The sequence below is a fragment of the Microcebus murinus genome, chromosome X, assembly GCF_040939455.1.
Source record: "Microcebus murinus isolate Inina chromosome X, M.murinus_Inina_mat1.0, whole genome shotgun sequence".
Taxonomy (NCBI): domain Eukaryota; kingdom Metazoa; phylum Chordata; class Mammalia; order Primates; family Cheirogaleidae; genus Microcebus; species Microcebus murinus.
In genome coordinates this window covers 88,653,293-88,680,558 of record NC_134136.1, presented here as the reverse complement: position 1 = coordinate 88,680,558, position 27,266 = coordinate 88,653,293, and the positions used below count along the sequence as shown (strand labels likewise).

The following is a 27,266-nucleotide window of genomic DNA, read 5'->3' as shown; positions in this document are numbered from 1 at the left end:
GGACCACAGCTGTGGCCAAGTTTGGCAGATCTGTTACCCCAACACATAGGTAGGTGTGATTCCTTCTGGGTCTCTTGGCAGATGGTGCTGGTGGTAGGACCAATGCCAAACAGTGCTGTCCACAGGGAAATGTGGCTATTTATGGGTCTGTAGCTGGGACCATAGTGAGCCTGCTACTTGGCCTGGGTGGGTCTGCCTTCTCAAAATGGTCTTCCTCAGTGTTGGGCTCCACCAGGATTTTGCAGCTTCCTACCTGGATGCTAAATCTCCCACAAAGGCACTTTAGTTCATGGATGGCTGCAAAATTATAGTTGCTGTGGGGGATGCCAGCAGGGGACCTCTTATTTAGCCACCTTACTGATGTCACTCCCCTATGATTTATTCTTATTTCTTATTACAGTTACTTCCTTATTGGAAGAATACTACTGCTCCCCAGGAAAGTTCTCTAATCACAGGATATTAGTATAGAAGGAGTGACAGGTCTGATAGATGTGAGCAACCTTCTGTTGATAAATGGCCATAGCCACAGCACTGTTCATCAATTAGATCAGCAGGAATAATCAACTTAGGTAATGGGAGAAAGCATATGGAGGGATAGATAGCTGCCCTATTACAGAGGGTGGGAGAAGAGGGTATTAGTCTCCAGTTCAATCTTTGTACCTTCCGATTATGCAGTGGACAACTTTTTACTTCCAGTGCTGTGATGGAAAAGGATAAGACTGAGTTGTTTATGTGCTTGTCTCTTCAAAGTCAGTTTCTGATACTGAGGAAGCGGGAGGAAGGGAGACAGCATTTTCACAGTTTGCTGCCAGGGCTTTAAAACTGGGATTGGCTTTAGGGGAAATCAAGAAATATTCTATTATATGCAGAATTTTGTACACATGTGGATTTTTCTGGGTAAAGGAAGAAGTCCATGGCATTTATCAGATTCTCAAATGGATCTCTAATGCAAAAGGCTGATACATCCATTCTAACAGGAGACAGTAGATTTATGTTGGTGCCTTGTGGACCAAATTTTGAGGTTGTGTTCCAGGATAGCCACTTAGTCAACAGGTTTTTCCGTATGTGTAGGTTGGAAAGCTTTTTCTCCATTTCTTCCATCAGGAAGGTCTGAGGTTGACAAGGACAAAGGAAAGATCTATTTTACCACCCTCTCCCTATGCATTAACCTGCCCTTCCATTCAGCATTGTTGGCTACTCTTTACCACCATCACTAATATCTCCTAATATACCTGTCTATTTTCAAACATTCATATCAAACACTATCCTCTCCAACAGCCTTGCCCAGTCATAAATATAGTGCAATTGATTAGAAGTCTCCTCTTTGAGGGCAGGAATCATGCCTATGTATCTATACATGCCCAGTGTCTTACATGATGTTTGTTAATGCTTAATGATTGTTTGTTAAAGTAAAATGAATTTAACTGGGTTGGCTACCCTTGGGGGACTGTGGCAAGATTCATAATGTTTCTATGAGCAATAATACCCCCTACTTTTTAAAAATAAAACTTTGGAGATCGCTTTAAGTTAATTTGTCTAATTATGAAAAGCCAAAGAAAATTATCCTTGGATATTTTTAAAGAAGAAAGATATGGTAATTTTGCAAAGGGCATGGATTCTTCAAAGATTTTACTCCTCATACATTATAAAGCATGAGTTAGAGTTAACAACTTAGAAAACTATGAAATGAACAGAACTCATCTAATTTCAGTATGGCAATTATAGCTTTTTGAGACTACATGAAAAAACCAAAATGTGGTTACTATAGCAGTAAATTGGTCTCTAAGAAACTCTTTCATTTTCTCAAGAAAAAAAATAAATTTCTATAATAGAGTAACCAAATGATAAGGAAAATAATCCACAAAGAAACACAAATGTATCTGGAAACAAAAAAATGATATAAGAGTAAATGCTATAATGAGGGGAAAAAGAACAAAACAAGACTAAACCACTAAGGCAAGCAAATGGATGCCAATTTTTAAAGAGAGAATTTTATAATGTTATTAAAATGATGAGTATTTTTCTGAATGTCCTCAGTGACTAAGAAAATGGGATATTTTTTATTATACAGGAAGGGAATTTATCTTGTGTAAGATATAGACATTAAAACACATATCAGCTGAGGAGCCCAGTAAAAAGGGGATTATTTTCCAAGAGCTAAATTTTTACGTTAGTAAGCATTATGGCAGATAGATGACTAAACTTATGGGAAGGCATAGGAAAATTTTCTAATACATAATCATTTTCATTAGTGAGAAATACAATATTTCAAAATTTTGGTTTAATGAGAGTGAAAAGGTTTCAATCCATTTAAAACACCACAATCTTTTTATCAAGCATGTGGGAATAATGCAGGGATTACAACTTCATTTTGAGAAAATTCTGTATGTATATTACATAGGATTTTTGTCTAAATATGGCTTAACCAAATGTAATTGGTTACCTAGATATCTCTTAAAGCAATGGTTATGGTCATTAAATGTTGTCTAAAAAGGGCTAGTGTTTCTGACTTCGTGAGCTTGACAGTTTTTGTTGCAACTACTCAACTCTGCTGTTATAGCAGAAAAGCAGACATAGATAATATGCAAATGAATGGGCATGGCTATACTTCAATGAATATTTATAGATACTGAAATCTGAATTTCATATGATTTTCATGTGTCACAAAATGTTATTCTTTTATTTTTTCAACCCTTTAAACATGGTAAAAACCTTTTTCAGCTGACATGCTTTGGAAAAACATGGGGCGAGCTAGATTCGGACTTCAAGCTATTGTGTGCCACCCCTCTTTTAACTGGTTCATTTATTCCATTATTTATAAAGTTCTATAGAGAGTGCTTTGTTTACAGAGATGTCATTTTCTTCTACAATGTGTTAAACCAGAAGGGAAAAAAAATCATCCTTGGAAAAAAAAAATCTTTCTAAATGCCCCTCGAAGGATTGCTGGGAAATGATCACACTTTTAAATAGCTTTTTCTCTGTCTCTGTCCTGCGGCAGGTAATTCAGTCACAGCAAACCCAAATACAGATATTTTATTTCTCCTATAATCCTCCGGGTGCAGAAATCAATAGGACTGATCACAGAGGTGTGTGCCTAGGGGAAAACAAAATGTCCATGGGACTTTTGCCATCGGGTCCAAACACGGCACTCCAGGATGCAAGCTGATATAAAACTCAGAGCCTGCCTGGATGAGATATGTCCCTGCTGACACCCACACACATCTTGATTCCAAATGGTAACATTGCAGCTCCTGCCCAAAGGCTCTAAAATGTAGAGTCTTTTCCTATTCTTGCATTCCTGGTCCACAGAAAGATCAGAAATGTTTCCAGGTCTTGTTCCTGATGCACGGTGAATATGACACAAGTCACAGTTCCTGCTGAGTGTTAACACCATTTTTTGGAAATTTGGATGCCCCATGAGTACAGGTCTGACTTTTCCAGCCAGCTTGGAAGGCTTCATTATATTAGGCGCAGACTAAAGTAGATTGACTATCTTAGTCCATTTGGACCACTATAAAATGCATTCAGTAATTTATAAATAATAGAAATTTATTTCTCACAGCTCTGTAGGCTGGAAAGTCCAAGATCAAGACACCAGCAGGTTCAGTGTGTGGTGAAGGTCCCTCTTCTCATAGCACTTTCTCACTGTGTGCTTACATCGTAGAAGGCACAAGGCAGCTGCCTTCAACCTCTTTTATAAGGGCACTAATCTCATTCATGAGAGCAAGACCTCATGACTTAATCACTACTTCAAAGGTCCAACTTCTTAACACTATCACATCAGGTATTAGGTTTCAACATATAGATTTGGAGGGGACACCAGCATTCATACCATAGCAGTGACCAACCATTCCAGGACTAAGGGAGTTTCCTTGGGATGTGGGCCTTTTAAGTGCTAAAACTGGAATGGCTGGTCACCCTAAAAATAAGCCCCCTTTCTTTCTATTTCTCTGCCCTTTTGCCCCTCTTCTAGTTCTTCCAAGAATGTTTGACCATCCAGAACTTCTTTGTGAAGCAAAAGCTGAACTAAGCTTGGGAAAAAAACTTTTTCCAGAAGACCCCAGAAATATTCTACTTAATGCTTTTCCCAATGTACAGATGTACTTTTTGTTATGAGTGAACACAGATGTTAGGAGATTCCCTTCTCAGTTTAAAGTATTCTGATAGCCTCAGCTTCTGCTTCAATCTTGGTTGAAAAGATCATTTTATAAAAGACAAATGCCACATCTTCTTATTCCTCAACATCTCTATAGCATGAGTGGATCCATTCATATGATAGGTCTAGCTTCATATGAAAAACTTCTAAAGATCCATTTTGCCCTAAATTCACTGAAGAAGGGTAACTTCAGTGGAATTCTAAGAGGATTCTTGACCAATATATATATTTTTTATTTCAGCATATTATGGGGGTACAAATGTTAAGGTTACGTATGTTGCCCATGCCCCCCCTACCCCCCTCGAGTCAGAGCTTCAAGTGTGACCATCCCCCAAATGTTGCACATCTCATTCATTGTGTTTGTATATACCCATCCCCTCCTCCCCCCTCACACCCACCCGACATCTGATAAATGTTATTCCTATATGTCCACTTAGGTGTTGCTCCATTAATACCAATTTGCTGGTGAGTACATGTGTTGACCAATGTTTGTAACATCACATAAGATACATTTTCTGGTTCCCCATTAAGAATATAACATAACAAACCAATTACATGTACAATACAACTAAACCAATAAGCCAAGTGCATTGTTTTAACTGTCCTAGCCTTGACCTAAATTATCCTTTTGCCTCCATTGATAATCTCAAAATTCAGTAATGAATTACTCAGTCAAATATGAAAAATCAGTGAACTGTATGTTGGTATATTCATGGGATTATGTACATAAAATTGCTCATCACTTACACTGAATTCAGGTATTACATTTTGATCTGCTTGATTATGGAAAATCAAAAATTAGTAATTAGTAATTCTGGAAGGAAAGAAAATGTAACGTTTGGATGTAAGAGTCATAAAAATTTTAAGCTAAACGATATGCACATTCAGTGTTAACACAGTGAACATTTAGGCATTTTGTATTTATGAATCATAGGTTTTTACATCAGAGGTTAATGTCAGCAGCATTTTTAATGACGTGAACGTGTAGGTTTGTGTTTCTGCTCTAAATTGGCCCACAGGAAGCTCTTCCTCTGCCGGACAGGGCTGAGAACTGTACAGTTGCCACAAGTGAATGAGTTACCTACCTGACTAGGTCGATGACCCGCTCCCTGGGCGCTGCGCTGACCGGCTCATCATTAATCATTACAATCTGATCTCCCGGGATCAGCTTGCCTTCTGAGGGCCCACCTGGAAACAAAAGAGAATGAAATGCAGGTGAGAAGACCATTGGCAACCCATCAGAAACCTCCTCTCCTGATCATGATTCACTGTGAGCAAATGGAGCTATCAGCAGGAACAAAACTCAATCACACCTGAGTGTTCTGTGGACAATGGGCCCAGGCTGCACCCTGACCAATTAAATCAGAATCTTTAAGGGTGGGACCCAGGCATCCACATTTTTCTAAAATATCACAGGCAAGGTTGAGACTCACTAGCCTCACTAGACTCACTTCCCACACCTTATCGCACTTATGCATCACCTGGGGATCTAATTTCCATGCAGGGTGCAGGGTGAGGGAATGCACTTCTTACAAGCTCTCAGGGGCTGCTGCTGCTGCTGGTCAATGGATCATACTTTGTGTGGTGAGTCCCTAGAAGAAGGTATTCTCCCAACAGGTAGCCAATCAGTTGTGCTGATATCCTGTAGCCAAGGCTGCAACCACTTGGGCACAGCTGGATTTGAACAAAGTTGCATTTGTGTACTCATTACAAGTAAGGAGGCAGCATACTGCAGGCAAATGTAAGACATCTCAATAAGAGGGTGTTAGAAAGGGCTTCTTATAAGACTTGGCCTTGTGGTAGGTGCTTTTGGGGTGGGTTCAAGGAAGTGGGGGTTTTCCATGGATTAGCTGCCAAGAGGAAGTGGGAGGTAATTCTACCATGAGCATCTTAATAATGGCCTAAAAGGTGAGAGGGAGGAAGCAGAGCAACCTGTGATTGATAAAGCAGCAGCAGTCACTCATATCAGCTGGGAGGGGGTGTGCCTGCATATTTTTGTGGTTTGGGCTGTGCTTGGATGTTTGTGTCTGTGCTCACAATATGATTATAGAGGAGTCTTATTTTTGTGTCAATACATCATGGTCACAGAATGGCCTTGTCTGTTGTTGATATTTGGTGATTGTTCATGTTCACAGGGACAGCCTGATCCAGCTGTGAGGGCTCACCAGCCCCCAGATGTGAACAGCTGCTTTTCTCTTTCAGTTGTTTCCAAGGAGGGAGTAGGAAACTAATATTTGTTGAGTTTATTAGACAATGGGCTAAATGCTTTGGCTAGTAACCTCACTGAAAACTATAATCCCTTTCATATAATGAGGCTCACACAGGTTAAAGAATTGGCTGGAAGGTAGCACTAAATCTCAGCTTGGACTCTTCCAAGTTCAGAATGACCAACATGTCTTTTGCACTTGCCCCCATAATTCAAAGCCTGGTCTCTTCCAGGTGTCCTAACACATAAACTGTGTGAAGCATATGTCTGTATTTAAGTAAAATCTAAAATCAATAACCTGGATTATGCTCTAGATATGTGCAATTATCTCCCAAATATTTATATGCTACTATAGAGTAGTACAATTTTAACTTTATTTCCACAGGTTTGCCACTGGGTGACAGGTGCTTCTGGAATATTATCTTTTAAATATTATTGGTATTACTTTATTTAGTAATGAAAATGAATACTTCATACCCAGAACATGGAACTGAATAATTCAGTTGTTCTCTACTCACCCAGATAGTTGGTGTTTGTGTCACTCAAGTTGTAGCACAAGTTTGTCTTCTTTTTGGGGAGTAAGAGTAGAAAAACCTTAACATCTCCCCATATTAGTGATAGAAAATATTCATTTCACAGATATGAGAACCGAGATTCAGCATTTACACACATAAGGAATTCAGAAAAATCACTTAGGAAACTTACTGTAACTATTGAATTACGTGCAAACAGTCACTCAAATTCAGCCAAACAAATAGTTAGAAATCAAATGCTAGTCAACTACAGAACAATTTTCAAAGTAACTGTTTGGAGGATGAATGTTAACTATTCTAATAAGAAAACCACTCTCAGATTAACAGAACATATTCTTACATTTGACCTATGTTTTTTCAACAAATAAAAATTGATCAAAATATTTTGATTAATTCTTGTTTAATCAAACAACTTTAATCAAGAATTCTGGAAGAAGCAACACACAGTCCCTTCCAAAATATGAAACAGTGCCACATTTCAGAAAATTGTCTTCTGCTTTTTACTCTGAAGATTGGATTATGTAGTATAGAAAATATGTTCATACCACTGAAATCCCTTGGGACTTCAGTAGAGTCATTTTTATGATAGACACAGTTTATTTGACCAGTATTTTCACTCATAAAAATAACTGGAAGTAATACTCTTTGACCTCTGCCTTCACTTTTATTCTACTCTTCTCAAAATTGTCTAACAGTAGGTGTTAGTGTCTTTGAAGCTAAGGAGAATTGAGGGCAAAGAAGGGAAAGAGGTTGAAAGAACAGTGAGATGGTACAAGAAAGTGAAAAACAAGACTTGAATCTCCAGTCAGCTTCAGCTTCCAGGAGGACATACTTTGGAGAATCTCATAATTAGAGATGCTAAAATATCCCAATATTATAAAACAGCATGCCAAATATGATTCCATTTAGGAAAAAATATGTGTATATACACATACACACATAGATAATACATTATATGATATATAATACATATGTGTTTGTATATGTACAGAGTTGTCTACTACACATATTCTCTCTATGTCTATGGCAATAATGGCTATCTCCTAGTAGGAGTTCAGGTGATATATATATATACATATATATATATATTTTACTTTCTCCTTTATATTATCTACATTGTTTATATTTTTTTACAAAGCATATGTATTATTTTATTATCATAAAAGGCAACAAATCTATTTTGAGCATAAAATTCTCAATTGTGTCAAGCTTAATAATCCCACACAGAGAACTAAAATATGATCTACATTTAATGAAATAAAAAGCTCAGCTGACAGAGTAAGAAGTTGCATGGTGAGACAATGATAGGAATGAAAAGGACACATTCTGTTCAGCACAAGTCTAAAGTGGTTAATTATTTGTGGTGCTTGCTCTGGGGTATATTATGTCAAAATAATGAAAAAGGAAAAATTAAATCAACTTTAAAAATCTATACCAGAAAAAAATTTTTAATAAAATTTTTTAAAAAGTGGGGTATGAGGGCATCAGGGGAAAGATCTATACCAGGTCACTAGTTGACTTTTGTCTCCCTTAATTGACAGACTCAACTGATCAAATATTTTAGAGTTTAATAATAATAATCATCATCTATGAAATGATCAGGACATGCCTGGCACTCTTCTAACTTATTGCATCCTCTCCATAGTCTTATAAAGTATTATAGATACTACTATGATCCCCATTATATAGAGGATATAGAGAAGTTACATCAAGCTGATGTAAGAGAGTTAACATGAAAGCTACAAAGTCTAACAAGGGGTAGAGGCAGGATTCAAACTCAGGCAGTCTGATGCCAGAGTCTGTGCTCTTAAGTGCAGTACTTTACTACTGAACACTGTTACTGATTTGCAAAATCCTGGAAAGAAACAGCATGGAAGAAAATTTCCTTTTGTCTGAAAATAAATCCAATACAAGTATATTATAGTAAGCACATACATATATATAATAAATAGATAATATAAAGCACATTTCTGGAAAGGCAAAAGCAGCCCACTTCAGGTGATTGCATCGTAGTCTGTGGTATTCAACTGCGTTGACAGTACAACATCTGTATGTCCTAATACATTAATTATCTGGTCATATTGTAGAATTTAAGCAACTTGACAAGTACTGTATCAGTACGAGTTTGATGTATAACAAACTACCCCCAAACTCAGTACAGTGTTCAGTGATCATTTCTTCTTATACTTATGGGTCTTCAGGGTGATCGCAGACTGGCTGATTTAGGCTAGGCTCAGCTGGGTGGTTTTCTTTCAAACTGCAGATAGGCTGCACTTAGCTCCCAGCTGCAGGCTTCCTGCTACATGTGTTCATTCTGAGGCTAAGGTGGAAGGGGTAGCAGCCACCTGGGGAAAACTCTCTTCTATGGCCATGGCAGAAGCCCAGGAAATAAGCTCAACTGCACAAGCACATCTCAAACCCTTGCTCACGTTGTCTTTGCTAATATGCCATTGGCCAAAGTCAGTCACTTGGTCCAGCCCAAAGGTAAGGAGGTAGGGAAATGTATTCTCTCCTAGTGGGAAGGAAGGGGAGTGCATATTTATAAAAATAATCCAACCACCCTGATGACTAAATTCTACTGTAACTTAAATACTACTTCCTGCTTTTCTCCACTAAGGAATTCTTCATGAGTTTATTGTAATACAGCACAGTGCCTGCCTTTTATTGCTTGTATTCATATGTTAAGAAGTGGGTCATTTCCATGGTTACAAATGATGGCTCAGTATTTTCTTGAGTCAAGTGATATGATGGATTTGGCAGTTTGAAACCTAGTTTGAGGAGCCAATTCTGTCTCTCAGGTGGTCTCACTCTATCCAGGAGTTAGAAAAACTCACCTAGCCTTCAGAGCCTGGACACCTTATGAAACTGAACAGTAGTCATTCTGGCAGGGTGTGGCAAGTGGTCCCTGGAGACCAAGAACTGGGGTTGGGTGCTTACCTGGTGTTACCGAGCGAACAACCACTGGCTTTTCACTCCCTGCCACAAAGCCAAATCCCAGCACAGGGTCCCTCCTCATCTCCACCTTGCGGGGAGCTGGAGGGATGATTTGGCAGCTCTCTAACCGAGGGTCGTCAAATGGGATTGCTTGTGTCATGTGACTGTGGAAAAAGCACACACAAGAGAAATGAGGCGTTAATGAATGTAGTAGGCCTTGGCCTGGCAATCACATCTCTCTGGTTTCAAAACCTATTCTCTGTTAGGTAGAGAGTGGGAAGGATGTGGGGAGACCCATAGTCATGCTTCTGTCATGGCCTCCTTGTTGACCCACTTCTGCTTTAGGCCTTTGCATTGGCTGTTCCTCCAACCCAGAATGCTTATCCTGCAGATATCCGCATGGCTCACCCTTGCCTCTTTCAAGGCTTTGCTCACATATGACCACCTTAAAAAGGACTATCCTGGCCATACATTTTAAAATTGCAACCCTGCTCTCCCACACCCCCATTCCCTTTATTGTCTTCTACTTCTTTTTTTTTCCCCATAGGACTAATCACCTACTAACATGCTGTACGATACAGTTGATCCTTGACCAACACAGGTCTGAACTGCATGGGTTCGCTTACATGCAGATTTTCTTCCACCTCTGGCACCCCTGAGACAGCAAGACCACCCCCTCTTCTCCCTCCTCCTCCTAAGCATACTCAAACATGAAGATAAGAATGAAGACCTTTACGATGATTCACTTCCACTTAATGAAAAGTAAATATATTTTCTCTTCCTTATAATTTTCTAATAACATTTTCTTTTCTCTAGTTTATGATAAGAATACAGTATATAATGCATATAAAAATAAGTGTGAATCGACTATTTATGCTATTGGTAAGGCTATTAGTAGTTACGTTTGGGAGCATCAAGTCATATGCAGATTTCTGAGTGTGTTCTGAGTTGGTGCCCCTAACTCTTGTGTTATTCAAGGGCCAACTGTATACTTATTTTTATGCTTATTTTTATTGTTTTACTCTCTACAATAGAACGCACACTCTGTGAGAGCAAGAAACTTATTTTTTTAATTAAAAAAATTTTTTTTCTTTTACAGGTATAGTGAGAATAAGGAACTTAGTTTTATTCAATGATTTATCTCAGGTACCGAGAACAGTGTCTGGCATATAGTAGGTTCTTAATACTTGAATAAAGGTATTTCTTTGTGGAAAACTGCCAAGTTATAACTGATATGCTGAGAAATAGCCTTAGAGGGTTGTAGACATGCTTGGGATGGATGAAGAGAGGGGGGCAGACCTCAGGTACACAGCAGATCACAAGAAGAAGTCTGACAGTTAGAAGACAGAATTCAAGACCCTGAGTGAACCATCAAAACCAGTGCATAGTAAGGCCTAGTGACCAGGGCAGGAGCCTCAGACAGGGTCTCAGGCAGGAGGGACAGAGACACAGGGAGGAGGTGGGAAAGCCAGGGCTGAAAGCCAGGACAGCAGGAGGACCTCTGACATTCCCATGGTGCTCCCTACTGGGCAGGAACTTGACCTCCTGACATTGATCCCTTCTGGGCCTAAAATAGGTATGGCTGGGTGCAACTGGGGGAGCATGAGGCCACCTAGGCATGGTGACCACTGTTTGGTTCTCTTGTCTCCTCTGTAAGAAAGCGCCATCTCAGAGCATGTTGTTCTTGGTTCTTGAGCTACATCTAGAAACAATTCTCTGCTTTTATCTCCAGATGAAACAATGAAAGGATGGAAGGAAAGAAGGAAGAAAGGGCAGGGAAGAAAGGAAGGAAGGAAGGAAGAAAGGGAGGAAGGGAGGGAGGGACAAAAGGGAATCCACATTTTTGGAGCCTGGCCCTAAGTTCCGAGTTTTCACCATCACCCACAGCAGACATATAAAAAGGAAGGTCAAGCTTGTTGAAGCTAAGTGACTTGCCAATGGTCACACATGTTATAGAACTGAGGTTGGCTTAACTCTCAATTCTAAGCACAGAGAGAGATCGAGGAAGGCTTTTTCTCCTTGCTGTTGCCAGTTGTGTGAAAAGCTTAAGTGATTCCCAACCTTTGCTGCACATTACAATCACCTGGGGAGCAATAAAAAATCCTAATGCCCAGGTTACACCCCAGACCAATCACATCAGAATATCTTGGGTTGAGAACCAGGATAAATTTTTAAAAGATTTCCAGGTGATTCCAAAGTGCAGCAAAGTTTGACAATCACTTACATGCCCAGGAAAGGGTAGGTTATAGTGTGCCTTCTAGACAATAAGAAAAAAGAACACAAATGATGTTCCTGAACATTTCCTCTGGCATCCATTGCCAATATACATTAAAATACTTAAAACATCTGTAGCTTGATTATCCTCTTTCCACTACATGATGAAGTAATAGTATATAACTTTTCAGTGAATCATGCATTCAATAACTATTACATTATTTTATTAATACCTGACATTTATTAAACACTAATTTTATACTAAGCACTATTCATTCTAAATGATTTCTATATGCTAGTTAATTTAATTATCCAAAACAACTCCATAATGCACTCATTTATTTATTTAGTCAATTTGTTAAACACCCACTGGATTCTCAACTAGGGAAGAAAGCAGACAAAAAATAAAATGTTCACTCTAGTGTTCAGAGACAGAGAACACACTAAGAAATTAGTGAAACTGATGGAATAGCAGGTCATTATAAACACTAAGGGGAAAATAATGCAGGGAGAAGGATGGAGAACTGGTGGGGGAGGAGCTGCAATGTTGGGGAGAACTTTGGGGGCAGAGCACTTCCAACACAGTGGCCACAGGGTGCAAAGGCCCTGAGGCAGGAGAAGCACAGAGGCCAGTAGGGGCTGGGTGTGGGGGGGTTGGAGGCAGGGAGGGGAGTAATAAAAAAAGTGATGGGGAGGGCACAGATCACACGGGTTCCTGGAAGGACTTTGCCTTTTGTCCTAAGTGGAACAGGCAGCTGTTAGAAGGTGCTGAATGGAGGCGTTAATTTCTAGCTGCTGCACTGAGAACAGACAGGGGACGGGGACATGGGTAGAAGTAGGGCCCATTGCACCAATCCCGACAAAAGATCGTGGTGGCCTGGACCAGGCTGAGAGTGGCAGGGGTCACAGAAATTTTTAGGCTTCCCAGTGAGGATGGCCCTATGAGCATGTTTCCTAGCGTAAGCCCCATGTCCTGATGTATCCACACTGCAGCAGACATTTTCTCTTCAAGAGGATAATATTTTCTTGTTTGCTCAAGAAATACATAAATGCCCAGGTATAGAGTGAACATGAGAAGTGACATGGTTGTCTAGTATGAGACTTTGGAGCCAGACTGTCTGTATTTGAGTCCTGGGCACCCCACCCCTCCACTTCCTAGTGATGCACATATTACTTCATCATCACCCTGTGCTTCAGTTTCTTCATCTGTAAAATAATGATAATGATAGTAACAACTTCATAAGATAGTTGTGAAAATTGAATGATGAAACGCAAAGCACTTAGCAAAATGTTTGACACATAGAAAGCACTCCAAAAGTATTAGCTGTTATTTTCATCTCGAGATCAATGAATAGAAAGGAATAGATTCCAGACATTCTGAACTCATTCTATATTAAAATATGAAAAGAAACTCAATAACGCTTCAAATATCTGCAGCCCAACTTTCTTGGTGAAATGCGTCTCACAAATCCTAGGCAAGCTCTGAGGCCTTCAATTTGAAAAACCCTATCAAATTCAATGACACAATAAATACAAATATACACTGATATACACAAGGCAATACTGTACCAGAACACAAAAGAATAAAAGAGGCACTAAGAATAAATAAATAAAGAATAAAATCCAGGCACTATAGTGACTGAACCACTGGTAACAAGTTTTCCTCAGCCATATTTCTAAGCAACCTTTGAGTGCAGGGCTGGGGAGAAAATTCGAGTCTTGAGGAAACTGAGAAGCACGAATTATGTCCCGTAAGTAAGGAATGAGACAGGCACAGGCCCTTTCACCTCAGATGCTGCTATCCTCTGTGTCAACAGAGAGTCTTACTTTGGTCCTTATCACTTCATTGTTGTTTCCTCACCCAAATAAGGTTTGAAACATAACCAATGTGTATTTTGTGGTCACTGCTTTTCTAGCATTCTCATCTGTGTTAATGATTTTTTGATTATTTTTGCTTTCCTTGCACGTTAAAGATAATCTTCCAATGTCATGATCATCGTCTTGCTCAGGGGTCCTCAAACTTTTTAAACAGGGGACCAGTTCACTGTCCCTCAGACCGTTGGAGGGTAGTTGGAGAGTGTGGCCGACCATTCCACACATGCGCACTGTGGGCCCGGGACGAGTCGGCTGCTAAGCAGGACAGGCAGCGGTGGCAAAAACACCCAGAGGGCCAGATAAATGTCCTTGGTGGGCTGCATGTGGCCCACGGGCCGTAGTTTGAGGACCCCTGGTCTTGCTCAACAGGTGTGTTTTCAGAAAAAATTGTCTGAAAGTAACCAACCCCTGTTTCTTTTCCAGTAAGAATGGATCCATAATAGACTGTCCCCGCATGAAACATCATTTGGTTTTCTGTATTAAGGCAAGGGGTTTGGGGCCCTGTACATGCAATACTTTTTATAAATATGCATGCCTCTTTTTATAATGAGCTGAAAAAGCAACATCTTTTTCCTGCTGAACATGCTTCAGTGAATTCTGATGCTGAGACTAGAAGAATACAACCAATAAGCCATATAAACCTCCGTCCTCTGCCCTCAACCTTCTCCCACAAACACACAGATAGGCCAAGAATCTATGACCTGAAACTATAGAGTATATTAATTGAGATGGAAAATGTGTACATCAAGATAAAGGGAGCAATCTTCCTGTTTCTAACAGATTTCATTTCAAAAGGAATGATGGTAACCCTGCGGCCTAACTCCCCATAACAAAAGGAAAGGGCTTTCCTTGAACTCTTGGAGCCTTTCTTCTTCGGCAGAAATAAAAGACTGATGTATCCAATGTAACACAAAAATTGCTTTGACTAGTAGAAGGTGCCCTGTATGAAAACCTAAAGTCATTCCAGTTTTTGATGCACTCATTAGAGCCAGCAAGGTCCTTTTTGGAGTATGTGCTGAGTGGAAAGATTCTGCAACGAAGAACCAAATTTAGAAGCCAGTATATTTGGTATGGAAGTTAAAGAATCTGGGAAGATAATGGCAGGTGGGCCACCTGGGTAGTTAAGGCTGGAACAAAAATAAGTATAAATTAACATATGTGCCCAAGTTATGCTTGAGAAGCTCACTGTTGGTGTTACCTTTCAGAGATGGCCAGCTTTAATTACACAAGAGCATAAAGCATCAATATATATGTTCTTCTCTTGGTAGCACTGGTCTGTGTGGTAGATTGACTTAGTGTTCATTTGCTTCGTAGGATGTGACTTGCTACCAGATGCCACATTCCTTTCCAGTACCTTCCCACTATACACAGTGCATGTTTCTCCACCCCTCAGCTCTGCTAACATTCCATTGCCCAAAGAATGTCCCACGACTGAGCCCAGATGTGACAAGTGAAAAACACTTGTGTATTTGGGCATGTGTTCTTGCTGCTCATCATCTCCATGAGAAGACCTTCTTAAGGTGGCTGCTGCCCCTTTGGCCTGGTCTCCAGAACAGATATATGTGGGCCAGATCAGAGCCTGCAACTCACTGAGAAGCCAAGTACAGCGGAGCTGCCCAGCCCCATGCCCCCACCCCCCCGCCAGCTAGATCAGCCAGCTGAATGAGGGAAAATACATAATGATGGTTTTATGACACTGAATTGGGGGGGAATATTTGTTTTGCACCAAAACATCATGCATCTAATTTGTATATAGTGCTTTTAATAGTATTAAAATACCCTGAATTTCCAGACCCCAAAAAGATTTTCTCCACCAACCTTATTCCCATCTTTCATGACTAAATATGTTATATTGGAGAAATAGCACAGACACTTCCAAAGGAAACTTCTCCCCTCATTATCCTTGTTGACATGGCAGCTACAGGAACCCCATATTCTATTCTTCACGACCTTCCCACATCCCTGGCTGGACTTGGGTAGGGGGAGCTCCCAACAGAAGGGGCAAAAATTCAAAGCCCTATTGTAGCCTGTGAGGTGGCCTAACATAAACAGATTTGACCTAAAGTGCTAATTTAGGCAAACCAGACTCTCCCAGAACAAGAATTTAAGTTGGAAGAGGAAAAAGAGAGTAAAGTATGGATTGTTAAAGTTGATATTTTACCACTGAGAGAAGTCATGAGGTAGGTTAGACCCCATGATAGGTTTCTAGGGAGTTAAAACTATGATAATGTGTGTGGCAAAATAATATGTTGAAAGAAAATGTTTTTGCTTTGTTCTCATTTTGAGTTTTTTCCTATCCCAGGTCAAATAAGGTAGACAGGACTTTTGTAGACCTTTGCCTTAGGGGAGGTGCATTTACACGGCTCAAAGCAAAATTTGACTGCATATAACTCTTTCCTGACTTTTGTTTCCTGAAAGTCTGAACAACTTGGCTGAGGTAGCCAAAGTAGAAGACCCCTATGAGGTGGCAGAAACTTCAAGAGAAATAGTTTGCTGGTATGGCTGGCAAGGCATCAAGAACTATAGGCTGAGCCTAAAGAAATGGCAGAGTCCATGGACTTCAGGGGACCATACAGACTCACTCGGACCAGGGTATCTTAGGAGCAGGTCAGGAGGAGGAGACCATAAAGGCTTGCTCAAATTTCTGCTCTGCATAAGATTCCCAGGACTTTTGAATATTCAACATGATTACATTTGACTTGTTGACCAGCAGGAATGTAGTATGATGGTACTCACACACATGAGTTTAGGGATAAGATTTATGTGTACTGTGTTTCCCTGAAAATAAGACAGGGTCTTATATTTACTTTTCCTCGAGGAGACACCCTAGGGCTTATTTTCAGGGGATGTGTTATTTTCCCCTCAAAGCCTCAGCTTGCAGCACGCACAGGATGGCCGGGACCTGACAAGTAGAGCTGACCTTGTTGGTGGGGCTGCCTGCACCTTTCCAGTCACCTCTGGGATAGTAGTAGCTGTCACGATGGAGCAGATGAGAAGGGCTGCTCATCTTCTTTCCCTCTCTGCGACAAAATTCATGGGTTGTGCAGATACGCTGCATAGCCACGCCCATCACTAGGTCTTATTTTCGGGGTGGGGGTTCTATTGCACAAATGCTTAGAAATCCTGCTAGGGCTTATTTTATGGGTACGTCTTATCTTCGGGGAAACACAGTACTATATGAGAAAACAGAAACAGAATCTTTGAGGAAAAGAAGAGGGGAGTTGGAAGAAGTTACCCACTTAGAGAGAGACCATTCTGTGGAGTGACATCATGGTAGGAGACTCAGGAACTCCTGCCAATGAGGATGCTAAGTCTTCCCTGGATCTGGAGCTACCTCCTTCTGCTGCTTCCCATGCTCAGCCCGTCTACAGTTCCATTCTCATATGTCCAAGGCATTCCACTTCTCTTATGATATACATATTTTTTAACTCAACTCCCATTTTTTGAGCAAGTCCAGACAAGCCTCTGTCCTTTGGGACCAAAAGAACCAAACCGAATCCCTCCACTAGAAATGAGTTCAATTTTATATGAACATACATAACTGCATATAATGTGTTTTCAGCTCACATAACATAGTCGAATGCTTTTTGCCTTCATAAATATGCATATTGTGAGTTCAGAAGAATTTAACCTTCACTGATCAATTCCACAGGCCACTGTCAGTCAATTCCCATAACACGTCAGGAGCATTTAAAGATTTAGAACTGTTTAGTCAAGCTTGGAAACTTACATTGTACTTGAAAAGCCAAGAGAATCCAGAATGATTCAACTTAAAAATCACAAAGTGTTTAAAAGAATCTTGTTGGAGAATTTCGGGAGGTTTCACAATAAATGAGGCTTCTCTTTCATGGGTAGACTAAACATAAAACTTTCAGTTCTCTCCAAATTAATTTATGGATTTAATGCCATCCAATAAAGCTATCTCAACAGTCCTTTTTAAAGAATTCAACAAAGAGAATTCTAAATTTTATATAATACTGTAAAAGAACACTACAAACAAGAAAAACACTCTTGATGTCTAGCCCTATAAGATACCAGAACCCATTATAAAATGACGATTCTTAGAATGTTATGATACTGGCACAAATATAGCAAAGTGTACAACATCGGAGTAGCAGCTTCGCCTAGAACAAAACAAGGCTTCCATGGTAAATGGTTGTACCCTTGAAAGAATTCAATGCAAGCTATGGTAGCAAAGAAATTGAAGGACTTTAGCATGTCAACAATGTGTTTGTTTTTGAAACAAAACCATTAAAATAAAGTAGAGTGGATATGAAAATCTTTTGTCCTATACAGGGGTTGTTGACTACCTGATGACAATTAAACTAAAAGAGTTGCCTTTTCAGGGGAAAGGAGGTATAATAATGAGTGTGAAAGTAACTTATTTTTTTTCAAAGAAACTTGGATTGTGGTTAGAATGTAGGGAAACAGATGTTTGGACAAAACAGCGATGTGCTTGTTTTATTGAAAATTATGCAAATATGTATCTAAAAACTGCAGTCTTTGAAAACTTGGAAATGAATTTGTCTAACCTGTTTAGAAATCTTCTAAATGAAGCATTTCAGTGGATGGTGAACTCATTTGTTAAAAATAAGAAAATGCAACATCTTCCATTTGGTTTGTAACAGTTGACAGATATCAAAGAAGATGGCAACTTCCCAGATGAATTTCAACAAAATCCATTGCAAAGATGGGATTGAAAATGGTGCTACATGATCTAGTAAGCAAATTGGTGCCACACTTTGGTCCATTTGCCTTTTCATTTGTTTCTGCAGGTTTTTTTTCCTCCAATGATAATGATTAAAACCAAGTAAAGACATTAAGCTGAACTTGCAACCAGAGCTTCAAATTTTCATTCAATGAAGTGATAAACCAAGATGTTCAAAAATAAATAAGCATTCTCAGTTTATTGTCATTAAAATATTAAATAATTTTAATGTAGTAGTGATATTTAATATTTAAAATAATTAATATATATTTTACTTTCATTTCATCTTATTTTAACATCTCATTTTAACACCTTTTTAATATATGCTTTATATGCTCCATAATATATTACTTACAGTTGCACATATATATATAAATTATGAATAAATTAGTATGTATTTAGGATACTACATGTTCAAAACGTTTTTACTAATAGGAGTACAAAAACAAAAAAATGTGGAGATTTCTGTTCTGTATAATCCAAAGGGTTCCTGACTACCAGTGTGAGTGAGCCCAAAGGGTGTTTTAAATATTTAAACGTGATGGACAGAGGCATTCACACTACAAAGCTCACCACAGCTCTCAAAAAGTCCAGCTCTCACATTCAGAAATATTCAGTGGCATTTTTAGAGACCTAAAAATGAAGATAGAGTACTGACGGGAAATGGTGCATTTCCATCCTGCTTGTCTAATCCTATCTCAGCAAGTGGGATGAAACAGAGTGGTCCCAGGTTAGCAGTTATGAGTGACTGAGACATAGACTGATTGATGCTTCTTACACGTGTCTTGCTTTGGGCTCTGATAGATTGAACCCTTTGAGGGTTGGAAGTCTAACCACCCTAAACCTTTCTAAGGAGTTGGCATCTGTTGCTTATAGAGCAGCATAATTACTGCATGGCTGGGCAGGCTTTTCCTTCTTGATTGATTACCCTTATTTATTTATTTTTGGTACCTGCAGGAAAATACCTCTTTGAGCAAAAGACTTGATCACAATGAGCAAAGCCTTTCTCAAATAAGTTAAAAACATCACTTTTAATTCTGAGAGTTTGTCTCCATCAAATTGGATTTATCCATATTTTAGGGTAGTGGTTGGGGAGGAGGGTTGAAGACATAGGATTGTCCCTTCTCCATCCCAAGGGGCCATTATATGTCCCCCTAGCCTACATGTATTCTTTGAAAATTTATATTATAACTTTATACTTGGAAAGTGAGAACAACCCCATGGTTTTGGTAAATACAAACTATAAGAGTATGTGTTACAGAAATCCGGGTCTAAGACACAAGGCAAAAAGATGAATTGATTTTTATAAAAGAGATGTTTTTAGAGAATTGATTGGCCACACTTTATAAAGTTCATAATTTTATAATCATTACACACAGGATTTTTAAAAAGTGATTACATGGTAAAGGCTTACTTTGATGGCTGAAAACTTCTGATGGAAGTTAAAAGGGCTGGTAAGGAAATCACAGAATCAAAGGTTTAAGCTAACAGTTCTGTTATAATTAAGAATTTGTGATCTCTTAATCTTTTCTGCATTAAAATTATTCCTAGGCCTTACCTAGAGAATTCAGTTTCCTTAGACATAAAACTATATTACTGCTCAACTTTAAACATTTTTTCTATTTGGAGTTTCGTTTGTGAGAGTTTCTTCCATTCTAAGACTTGTGCATGTGACCTGAACCTCAGTTCCTATGCCCAGCCCCACTCCTGTCCCAGATCCTCTACCTGGTTCCCTGGGAGCTTCACTGTTATGAAGGATATCAGGTGGGCTCCTTACCCTCTGGCTTCCTGTTGGGGTTCACACAATGGGAGGTGCTTGCAGGCGAGAATGAGGATAGGAAGAGAGAGATGGGTTATTTATTTTTCCTGCCACCTCCTTGCTTTGGTGTAGTTGCTTCACACTGTTCCCTTTCTTTGCCTTTTAAGGCCTAGCTGTGCTAAGTGGTCACAGCTGCTGCTAGTCCCTGGTGTCTCAGTGTGACTTGCTGGGTTTTTTTATCTGTGCCCACAGACATCTGTTTCCTGCCAGGACTCTCAATCATGCACCGAGCCTCTCTCTTCCATGGAGCAATCCACTAGATCTCATAAAACAACTGCCCCTTGAATGGGACTGATAAGGAATGTCCTCGTTCTGGCTTCCAGTGAAAAATGTCATTCTAGTTCCTTTTCTGATTCTTATCTAAGAGTAATAAATAATTTTTTTTCATTAAGAGCTGCACTGAGATCAATTATTCAACTAATATTTATTTATAATATATCAACCATATTTATATTTATACCAACAGTTCTCAAAAAAACAAAAAAACAAAACAAAAAATACACATCTATTAAATAAGCATTCTTTTCTTGATTTTCCACATATGGACCTTGAAATACAATGAGAATGTTAGGTTGATACATTGACCACTATAGAATCCATTTCTATTTGCCTAATTTAAATGAAATGAGATCTCTTCTTATCTCAACTGAGGCATTCTTTGTCTCTGCGTCAAAGTTTTCACAGTCAACTTTTATCTTTGGTCAACATTACTCATGTAGCAAACTTAACAGACCTATAGTAAAATGTATAACAGAGAGAGTGTCACTGAATTTGAGAGCATCACTGAATTTGAGAGCTAGAAGGGACCTTGGCAAATGCCTTCATGTTTTAGAAGAGTTGATACACTCATTTGAAGATTTTGTCTACCATTTTCTTTTAAGTTGGCAGAAATTGACTTTTCCAGTTCAATCAAAATTAGTCTCTTTTGTTATTTATGGAGTATCAAATTTATCTACCATTTATTCAACAACCATTTAATAAAAGCTTTCTATATGCCTAGTTCCTGAGATATGGCTGTGATTCAGACCTCCAAGCTTATATTCTAGAGCAGGGGTCAGCAAACTACAGCCCACAGGTCAAATCTGACTCACTTGCCTTTGTAAATAAAGTTTTATTGGAATACAGTCATGCTCATTTATTTATGTATTATAGCTGATTTTACACTATAATGGTAGAGTTCAAAGACTCTACCATTGTGGTAGTTGTGACAGAGACCTTGTGGCCCCTGAAGCCTAAAATATTTACTATCTGGCCCTTTACAGAAAAACATTTGACAACCCATATTCTGTTGGAAGGACTGAGATAATAAAAATCAAATGAACATAAACTATATGACATATTATCAAGGGCTGATAATTTTTACAAAGAAAAATACAGCAGTATAGACAGTGAAAGGGGTGTTTGTTTTAACAAGATGGAAGTGGAGGCATCTCTGAGATGCCTGAATGGAGATCTGAATGTAGTGAGGGATTGGGCTGGGTGAATATCCATGGGAAAAATATCCCAGGCAGAGGGAACATATGGATAAAGAAAGGCCTTGTAAGAATACTTCCAGGCCATTGTTGTATTCATGCATCTATTCCTTTATTCAAGAAAGTCTTAATAAGTGTCAATTTACTGTTCCTTGGATTTGTGAACACAGTGACACATTATACACATTCCCCGCCCTCAAAGAAATTCCAATCCAGTAAGGTAGCCAGAGATATAAACATCAGAGGACAAAAGATTGGTAGAGGAGCGAGTGATAGAAGGATGGCCCCATACTGTGGGGGTGCAATCCATGGGGGTGGTCAATCCAACCCAAGGGCAGTGAATGGAGGGTCCAGGAAAGACATCACAGAGTCTGTGTCCTTGAGGTGAGTCTCAGGAAGTGAGGCAGTAACTACCATGTGGATAAGGAAAGGAAGGCATTCCAATCCAAAGGAATACAAGCGCAGCCATAGAGGCATGAAATAAATTGCTGTTTGGTACAAGTGTAAGTGCTGCTTGTTGGGCATTGGGCCAGAGGGGTGTTAGAAGAGAAAGCAGTAGCAAGGAGAAATGATGTTAGAGAGGGAAACTATAAGCCATGTCAGACTGCTGTCCAGTATCAGCCATATACCCTTTACGTAAGCAAGAGCACATCCTTACCAGAAAGCTCAGATGCTAAAATCTGTCACTTGCTTAGGATCCAGCATGCTATGAATTGAGAAAATAAAAATCCTGAAATTCTCTCTCTACATTAAAGGAGACAAAAGTGGGATATCTTAGAAAATAAGGTTAATAGGGTTCTTAAACATTAAATTGAATGCTCATATTATTAATGAATCAGAGTATTATTCATTTTGAGGGTTACAATTCAAAGAACCATGGGGTTTATACAGAACCCAGATGGATACATTTTTCCAGTCATACTTTAGCTTTAGAAAGTGAGATGCAGTAAATCAAGGATCTATTAGGGCTTGTCCAAATTAACGTACAAGATAGATTCCATTAATGGATGACAAAATTTATCCTTCAAGGACTCAGTTCTATTTGTCAATACCACTACTGAAAATCATTTCCCCACTTAGTCTTTTATCAACAGTTAGTTCACCCACCCAGAGAGATTTTTGTCATCATTAAAGACGATAAATTTAGAGCCTGCAAAATGCTTATTGACTGTGCCTTGTGAATGTAATTGGAGGATCTAAAAGGGCAAGATGTTTGTCAGTTTCCCCAAAGCTGCAAAATCCCTGCAACTAGGCTGGTGATCAATTCTGTTAATTGAGTTCAGTTCAATGTGTTTAAGGAGATGACTTTTATGTTAATGACACTCTAATGTGTCAGGGGCAATAATAATCAAGTCACACGCACGGGTTGAGAGAGATGCTGAGGCAGAGCTGGTGGCTCTCTGACTCCCCTCAAACCATCAACCCGAGAAAGGCATTACTCCCCAGGAACACCCAATCTTAGATCGAGACTTATTGGTGATTAGAAATTAAAAAGACAAGTCATATAGACAACAAGAAATGCCCAGAACTATATGCTCTGTTTGGTAATAATCTGTATAAACAGTGTGATATCTATGTGAGAGTAAGCTAATGCGAATTGAATTCTAGGGGAGGCTATGGAACATGTCAACTGCCACTATCAAACTCTGTTCCTGGAGAATAAATTGGTACAACCACATTAGAAAACTATTTAGCAGTAAGCCCAAGCTTGTATTCGCAACCCTGACTTCTGAGCTATTAGGTAGGACCCAGGAATAGGAGTCTTCACATCATGTCAGTGGTCCTTCCGGGACACTTGGCAGTGTCCCGGCAGTGTCCCTGTGATTTCAAGAGTGTACTTCCCCTAGAAGCTAGAGGTGCTAGTGAGCAAGGTCAACATCAGGCGAAAGTGGGCTGGGAAGAAACCAGAGGACTTAGTTGTTCAGACCCTTCAAGCAGGGAAGGCCTTCTGCTTCAGTAGGGAGATGAAAATAGTCACTGGGAGTAGAATGGTCAGTATCTTACAGGATTATGAATTTCCCACCACCTGTCTCCATTTCCAAATAAAAATATTAAAATAATTAAAGAAAGCACAATGATATTTTCCACGATATCTGTTTTGACTATTTGAGCTATCTGCTTAAAACCATTTCATTTTCTAGTCCTAATTTAGCTGATAACCTAAATCATACTTAAATTCTCCCTAACAGTGAATCCAGCATTTGCCAGGAATCTATGATATTTTTGTTGTTGTTGTTGTTTGTTTTATAAGATCCGGGGTCTCACTATGTTGCCCAGGCTGGAGTGTAGTGACTATTCACAGGCACGATCCCGCTACTAATCAACAAAGGAGTTTTGACCTGCTCCATTTCAGTTCACCCCTCCTTAGGCAACCTGGTAGTCCCCCCTCTCAGGAGGTCACCATATTGATGCCAAACTTAGTGTGGACACCCAATTGGCAAAGCACACTACAGCCCAGAACTCCTGGGCTCAAGAGATCCTCTCGCCTCAGTCTCCCACAGCTGGAAGTCTGTGTTTTTAATAAGCATTCCAGGTGATTCTGTACAGGGTTCAGTATCACACTTTGAAAAGCACTGCCTCAGTGAGAGACATCCAGGGAAAGAGTTTAAGAGATGAAACAGATATCCAACTCCCATACAGTCTGTAATTTGCAGCCACTCTCACTGCAGGTGGCTGGAATGCTGGCCTCTATTATATCTTCTTAATTCTCTGGTGACTTTCTTGAGAATCTGGGTTCCCAGATGGAGAAGCATTTATGGGAGGCAATAGCACTTCTTTACGATAAACAATTTGATGACTTGAATTAACATTTGCCACTGCATTAGCATGAATCAAGACCACTGCCAAGGATTGAGAAGCATATAAATCAGAGGAACACATTTCAAAACTTTTTCTTATGTTGCATTGCTGAGAATTGATGTGCCATCATCTCACAGACAAAGGAAACAGCTCTGCATTGTTCTATTTTGTTTTGTTGTGGCTACTCCAACACAGACTGAAGCTGCTGAGACTTTGGAACATTCCTACCTGAACATATGGAGTTCAAAGCAAGTTTATTTTATGGACCCTTCACTACAGTAATTTGTGTTTGTCTTTCGTCTTACTAAAATAACTGTAAGGAAATTTTTACTTCATTTTATATCATTAGATTCTTGTGAATAAGCTCAAAATAGCTCAAGCTTTCTGAGGCCATGCATGCTTAATAGCATATTGAAATTTTTAAAGAGCTCAATTATTTTCCAGAATAATTAGCATGTGTCAGTAGTATCCATTTTATTAGATGCAGATTTCTTATGATCATAATTGATGTTTAACAAAATATGGAACATAGGCATTTTCAATGACATATATTTAGCAATTTTATGGATGTCTAATTAACTTGTCACAATAGTACTCATTTAATTCAATTTAGGGGCTGAAAACTAATTTCAACCTTTATTAGTGTGACACATTTTCTGGCCACACAAGGCATGGGGAAAACAGTCAAAGACCCAGGATAAAACTTTGGGAGATTTTGTCCCATCCCTATCCACTTTTTAAAAAGGGCATTGTGACTTTATGCCCCTGTCTTCCTCACAAGTGATTTCCATTCTCTTGAATAAGTTATGTTCATATTATCTAACCTTTAAGTCAGACTTGTTTAATCAGGCACTGTGCTTGGCCCTGAGGAAAAGAACCATCACCTTAAGAGCAGCAGTTGCTATTGACATTCACTGACCTTACCAAGCACTACTCTCGATTGTTTATATATATATTATAACATTCATTTTCACAACAAACCTTCTAGGTTGATATTATTCTTATCATTTATGTTGAGGACACCAAGGAACAGAGCAGTAATCACACTTTGGACAGTAAGTGGTAGTGAAGAGAATCTCCACTGAATCATTATATTATGGAACGATACATTCACTAAAAGAAACTGATGAATAGTACAATGGAACACAAATGGCCCAGAAGTAAAGCATGAGGGCAATTCAAATCATAAGGAGAGAATACATTATTGTTTAAAATGAGGTTAACTACAGTATCTATTGGAAAGTCAATAAGCTAGATCCCCATACATACCATAAACAAAGTTTCCCACATATATGTAAAACATTTAAGTTATGAAAGTACTAGAAGAAAATACCACTAAAGAATATATTTAGAGTCTTGGGGTAGGAAGGGTGTTTTTCAGCATAAAGTGAAACAAGAAGCCACAAAGGAAAAGACAAACAGATTCAACTACATAGTAATTTAAAATGGCAAAAGCATAAGCAATGTTATAAGACAAATAACACACTGGAAGAGAATATTTGCAACATATAAAACAAATATAGAATATACACAGAAAAGAGTTTGTACAATTCAAAAAGAAAGGGCAACTCAATTTAAAGAAAAATGAAGTGCATGAATAGGCACATAGATAAAAATAATACTAATGGCCAATAAAGTTCTGAAAGATACTCATTCTTACCAATAAATACAAAGTAAAAATACTGATATATGACATTTCTGTCTCCTAGAAGTAGAAGTGGAAATTAGTGCAACATGTATCTGAATGGCCATTGTAAGCTTTCGAAATTTAAATTCATATATTACGTGTCTCAGCAAACTCATTTCTAGGTCTGAATCCTGTAAGATAACTGGACGAACCATGTGCCTTAGGATGTGCACTGTTACAGGGCATTGGGAAAAAATTAGAAAGAAACATAAGAATGAGGAAATAGTCTTGGAAATTAAACATTTAATTTCATATTCAATTTAATAGAAAGCTTGAATAATTCTTTTTAAACCTTCCAGAAAGTTGAATAAAAAGACAAAGTATTAAATATATGAGAGAAAAGAAAAAAATTACAGATGATCAATCTAGAAGAGCCAATATACAATAGATAGAAATTTCTGAAATAGAAAAGGGAAAACAATAGGGAGAAAGGAATTATCAAAAATAAATAAATAAAATAAAATGAATCTGAAAAGTCCCTGAGCTGAATGACCTGAGAACTCAGCCTGAGAGCCTTTAGCCTGGATTTGAAAGCACCTTCACACCTGGAAGCATCACAATGAAATTGAAATACACTGAGGATAAAGAAATTATCTTTAAAGCTATAGAGAGAAAAGATATGTTGAGGATAAAAGAATGAGAATCAGATCATTATCTGACTGCAGGGCCTATAGGCCTGAAGGCAATCATTTTCAATCTAGATTTCTATGTTAAGTAAGAGGTCAAAATAAAGACATTTTCAGACCCACAAAGATTTAGAAAGTTTACTACCCACACATCTTTTTGAAGCAAGTGATCTTCAAAAAATCAACAAAATCAAGAAAGAGAAAGGCATGGGATCAAGGACACAATGGATCCAACAG

At 38.8% G+C, this 27,266-nt stretch overlaps 2 protein-coding genes across 5 annotated transcripts in view; both read right to left on the bottom strand.

Annotated features, from left to right (window-relative positions):
• The window catches only part of LOC105882445 (glia maturation factor beta), a 902,793-nt gene that overhangs the window by 113,841 nt on the left and 761,686 nt on the right, over nucleotides 1–27,266 (bottom strand). The window lies entirely within an intron of this gene.
• The window catches only part of FRMPD4 (FERM and PDZ domain containing 4), a 539,531-nt gene that overhangs the window by 89,334 nt on the left and 422,931 nt on the right, over nucleotides 1–27,266 (bottom strand). For all 4 annotated transcript variants that reach the window (XM_012784824.3, XM_075999302.1, XM_012784823.2 and 1 more), the window contains 2 exons: nucleotides 9,833–9,993; nucleotides 5,242–5,344 (listed from right to left, as the gene is read on the bottom strand). In XM_012784824.3, the coding sequence (XP_012640278.1) occupies nucleotides 5,242–5,344; nucleotides 9,833–9,993 (264 nt within the window). The remainder of the gene's footprint in view (nucleotides 1–5,241; nucleotides 5,345–9,832; nucleotides 9,994–27,266) is intronic.